Source organism: Atta cephalotes (assembly GCF_000143395.1).
Source record: "Atta cephalotes unplaced genomic scaffold scaffold00013, whole genome shotgun sequence".
In the NCBI taxonomy this organism is placed as follows: Eukaryota; Metazoa; Arthropoda; class Insecta; order Hymenoptera; family Formicidae; genus Atta; species Atta cephalotes.
In genome coordinates, this window is record NW_012130077.1 from 3,445,985 (window position 1) to 3,450,920 (window position 4,936).

The 4,936-nt window shown below is 36.1% G+C and overlaps 1 protein-coding gene across 1 annotated transcript in view; it reads left to right on the forward strand.

Moving 5' to 3' along the window:
- LOC105617528 (homeobox protein abdominal-A homolog) overlaps nt 1–4,112 on the forward strand; it is a 6,777-nt gene extending 2,665 nt beyond the window's left edge. Inside the window, exon 2 of the mRNA XM_012199084.1 lies at nt 3,616–4,112. Within this exon, the coding sequence (XP_012054474.1) occupies nt 3,616–4,112 (497 nt within the window). The remainder of the gene's footprint in view (nt 1–3,615) is intronic.
- The last annotated feature ends 824 nt before the right edge of the window (nt 4,113–4,936 follow it).

Here is a 4,936-nt window from a genome sequence, read left to right on the forward strand (position 1 = left end):
GCCGACTAACGTACGGTACGACGTTACGTAGTAATACGTAGAGATTATACGTAACTATACGACGCGACGTATTACGTAGTACGCGCGACGGAGGAGTAGTGTGTGTGTGTGTGTGTGTGTGTGTGTGTGTGTGTGTGTGTGTGTGTGTGTGTGTGTATGTGTATGTGTGTGCGTGCAAGCGTGCCATACATATGAAATAGTGAAACGCCAGCGCGCACCCGCGTATAGTTTAAGCGTAGCCCAATAGATGGCGGGTCCATTATCTTTACTCGTTCGCTCGAAGACCTGAGAGTGTACCGCTTCCACTGTATCGCGCCGAACCATCCCATATTAGTCCAGGTAATTTCCGAGGAATTACAATATCAGCCAGATGTCCCCGGCACAAGTCGAGTTCTTCCGTGAGATTATCTTCGCTTCATCGAAAGAACATGGGACTCTCCAAGCTATCATTTATTACTGCGGATTGGTATCCACACTTAATTAAGCCTTTGAGATCTACCGGTCGTCATTATGCACACTTACATCATAGGCCAGAATAAATTTAACATAAAGTATGGCTTTATCAAGACATCGATTTTACTATAAAATAAAGTATTTTATCTGTTTTGTACGAATAGTAAAATTTAAATGGAAGTTTGCAATTTATTTGCTAATTTTTATTTAAAAGAATATGTATATAAATTCTTATGTATTTACTTAACATTTTAATTCATTGAAATAAAACTATATCATTGAATAAAAAGTTAGTTAGGAATAGGGCAATTTTTTGGTATCTAGTATCTTAAATATTAAGTTATATAATTAATAAAGTATTTCCATTGCTCAGTACAATATAATATTAAATTTATTATAGATTACATTTAAAAAATGTTAAAATATTTATCCATTTCTTGATTTATATATTTAATTTATATTTATATATATATATATTTGAACTCACATAAATTAATAACAGAAATATATTGAGTATAAGATATGAAAGATGTCGCGAATGTTCCCAATCGATATTACACTTCACGCGACAATCCCAAATCCTTATGGACCCTTTGACTTTTTTAATCAGAAATCAGGTATCAATTCGAAAAATTTGCTGCAATTTCCGATAATCACAAATATTTTCCAATCTCCCTATATTATACTAATTTTTTTTTATTCTTTTTATGAATAAAGTCACATTGTCTATTTTAGATAATATGATTTTGTAATTTTTTTTTTTTAGAATCTATATATTGTTTTTTTTACTCTAGGTAAATAATATCTTTTGATTTTTTTTTAATTATAATAATATTTTGATTATAATAAATATTTTTAAAAACTTTTTTATATTTGACTCATATTTGATTAGATGAGATTGATTTATAAGATTGATTTAGCTTAATTCATTATGCAATTGTCATATTCCAGTTTAAAAAATATGTACCGTTATGTCGTTTATCTTAATCTTTGAATTAAGCTGGATAAAAATTCTAAAATTAAAAATATATTTATATGAAAATTAGATTGATAATCATCTGTACATTATTTTTTTAAATGTGAACTTTTAATATACTCACTTTTTTGGATCTTGGATTGAATCTTAAATTAGAATATTTATTCCGAAATTTATAAACATTAAATAAACTGCTATCTAACGATTTGTCATTAATTCATCGTTTACTCATTTAATATACACATTTAATACACACATGCTTTCTATCTCCATTCGTCTTATATCAATATTTGTGATAATCCTGACCTTTGTTAAATATTTTTTATATTTTGTAGTAAGAGTAACTGACCTTTGTTAAATATTTTTAACAAAGGTCAGTTACTCTTACTATAATTTTAATGCGTAATAAATTATCGCTTAAGCAATCACATCGAAGCAACAAGAGAATATCGATAAAAAAAGGAAGATAGAGAAAGGCTTGAGCATGAAATAGAGAAAAATGCGAGAATCGAACTGGGATAAAACTCGAGGAGCAAAATTCTTTGTTTGTTCATGCAAACGCGTATCTTATAGTTGAAGATATTTAAAATATTATAGTACAACATATATTTTAATAATTTGCGTGTTAATTGACTCGCGTTTACGTGTTTTTATTTTACGACTTAAGCTGCGAGAAAAATTACAGCTTTAATAGTAATAAATCTAGAGAACTGTCATCTGAGATTCATAAAAATACTTGCGTTACATCTGAGATATTATAATGATGTGCAGATAGCGTCCATTATATGCACATGTTCCGACGGATCAAATAAGGCTGCATTCGATTGCAGCAGTTTTTATTTAGATTGGCTAAAAATAAATGATTCGATCTTTTTGATTAAAAAGTTTTGTGGCCTAAGATTTATCTTGTGATTAAATAAATTATCAATTAATTTTATCTTCGATGAAAAAGGAGCAATTTGACATTTTGTGATGTAAAATGTAGCTAATAGCTTCAAGAAACAACCCTTTCTCTCTTTCTCTATGTACGTGAAAAATATGAAATATCACCAGCAAATAGAAATAATTTTGTTGCATTTGCGTACACCAAGAAGACGTTTATCCAGTCCATGGCTGGGTTAAAGATAGCCGGATGAGTCGCGAGCTTTCGTAATCGCTTCATTCCACTGGCGCGGATGTGCCGTATGTACCTTGCACCATCCCATCGTATATTCCGCTTTAACAAATGCATTCGCGTCGCTCCACATTCTGGATTTGCAACGAAGTATAGTGTACCCTGTTAAAAACCACCGACCAGTCGAAACGCTCTAGAGAACGAGCCTAACAACAGTTCTGCGCTAACTCTGGTTTCATGTTTTTCGTGCGGTTAGTAGAACCGGTCCAATTATATCATACCACTGTGCCAGGAACGGCCACGGCAACCCTCGTGCGCATGTTGTACGTGTGTATATATACGCGTGTATATGTATGAATAATGTTGCGCACGCACATGCAGCTGGAGTGCACGCTTTGACATTCGAAGAGTTGCATCAGGCGCGGATTTAGTTGCTGATGTACCCCACCCAGATCTAATTTCTCGTGTAGAATCTTAATACGACAATGGAAAGCGAAGAGTTTAAGAATGACAAAATATCAAATTATATCTGCTAAATCATCAATTTGTATTTATTGATATATTATACGATTTAGATGGCAGAAATATTTTTCTAATGAATGATTACGGAATGTTTAAAAAAAAAAGAGTAACGGTATCGGTTACGCGCCAATGCATCAACTAACGAACCGGTGTATTTGCGCTCATTTTTGCTAATCACTTCGTAATAACAAATGGCAATTATGATAAAGAAAGGTACAACTACTTTCTTCATTCAAAATCTACTCGAATGTACTAATGACTAAACTGGAAACTAAGTAGAAACTAATCTCTACATACAGTAATAAAGTTTATGACATTTGATTTGGTTTAATTTATTCGTTTTGATTGATTTGATTATTGATTATAATCAATATTACATATATATTATCTAATCCGAATAGGACTAAAATAAATTTAATAAAATGAAAAGCACAAGTGACATTGAAACCCATCTTGAAAATTTATTCACCCGCTTTTGAGACATTTCCTTGCTGAATATTACTAGCTAGCAGCTAGGTTGTTTTATCATCGGCAAACTAATTGTGTTAAGTGATGTGGGGTTCCTCCCCATCTTCCTTGTTTCCCGCAGGTTCGCTTGCGGGTGTGGGAGTCGGGGTTGGCGTAGCGGGGATGGGCGTCGGGTGCGGCAGCTCCAACCCCTTGGAATGGACGGGCCAGGTGACGGTGCGGAAGAAACGCAAACCTTACTCCAAGTTTCAAACTCTCGAGCTGGAGAAAGAGTTTCTCTTTAACGCTTATGTATCGAAACAGAAGCGATGGGAGCTCGCGCGCAACTTAAATCTGACCGAACGCCAAGTCAAGATCTGGTTTCAAAATCGTCGGATGAAGAACAAGAAGAACAGCCAACGACAGTCTCAGCAGCAAAATAACAACAACAACAACAACAGCAGCAGCGCCAATAATGCGAATCACCATGCGGCGACCGGCAGTCATCACCATCCGAGCACCGCACACGCACCACCCTCGAGTCACCACGTGGTCGCGCAGGCGCATCACGCGAACGGCTCTACGAAGCATCATCAGTGACCCGTGGCCTTCTCTGGGGTCGTCTTCGGGCATCATCATCACAGTCATACCTCGTCCAGCAGCGGGGGCAGCCATAACAGCCTGGTAGCAGGTCATAGCCATAGCCTCCACGCACCGCAGTCCCAGACACCGCTGCCGCCAATTCACGTATCGTCGTCGGGCACTGTAACGCCTGCCACGGCCGTAGTCCATCCACACACACATACGCACGCACACTCCGGCAGCCATCATCATCAGCTGGCGCACGTGGCTCAACAGTATCCCGCTCTCCTCCATCAAACGCCTCACGGCTTGGCCGCCTGAATGCACTGAACGCCCCAGAGAAAATCCATCGAAATGCCTCGAATAAACTGAGGCGATACCGCTAAATCGTCGATCAATATCCATGTCCACGGGAATTCGATGAAAACTCATGGACTCTGTTGAGCAGCCGTTCAAAGACTGCTTCTATTAAGGAAAGATAAAAAGTTCGCGCGTAGTATATTATTATTAATTATTAATTATATTATTAATTATTAATTATATTATTATTATTATTATTATTCACAATCAAGCGAAAACTTCGCTATTGTATAGAAAGGGCGCGTTTGGGGCCATTATTTCAAGCGGCCCAAAGACTCTTTTCGAGTGTCGGTGTCGGGTGTCGGTATTTTACGAATAATACACGTCATCGGGCGACACCAAGCAATCTGTCCAATTCGTAATTCGGTAGTATTTTCTCCAGTTATATATATATATATATATATATATATATATATATATATATGTGTGTATATAATAAAGTAAGTAAGTAAGTATATACTACTACTTACTACCTACCTCCT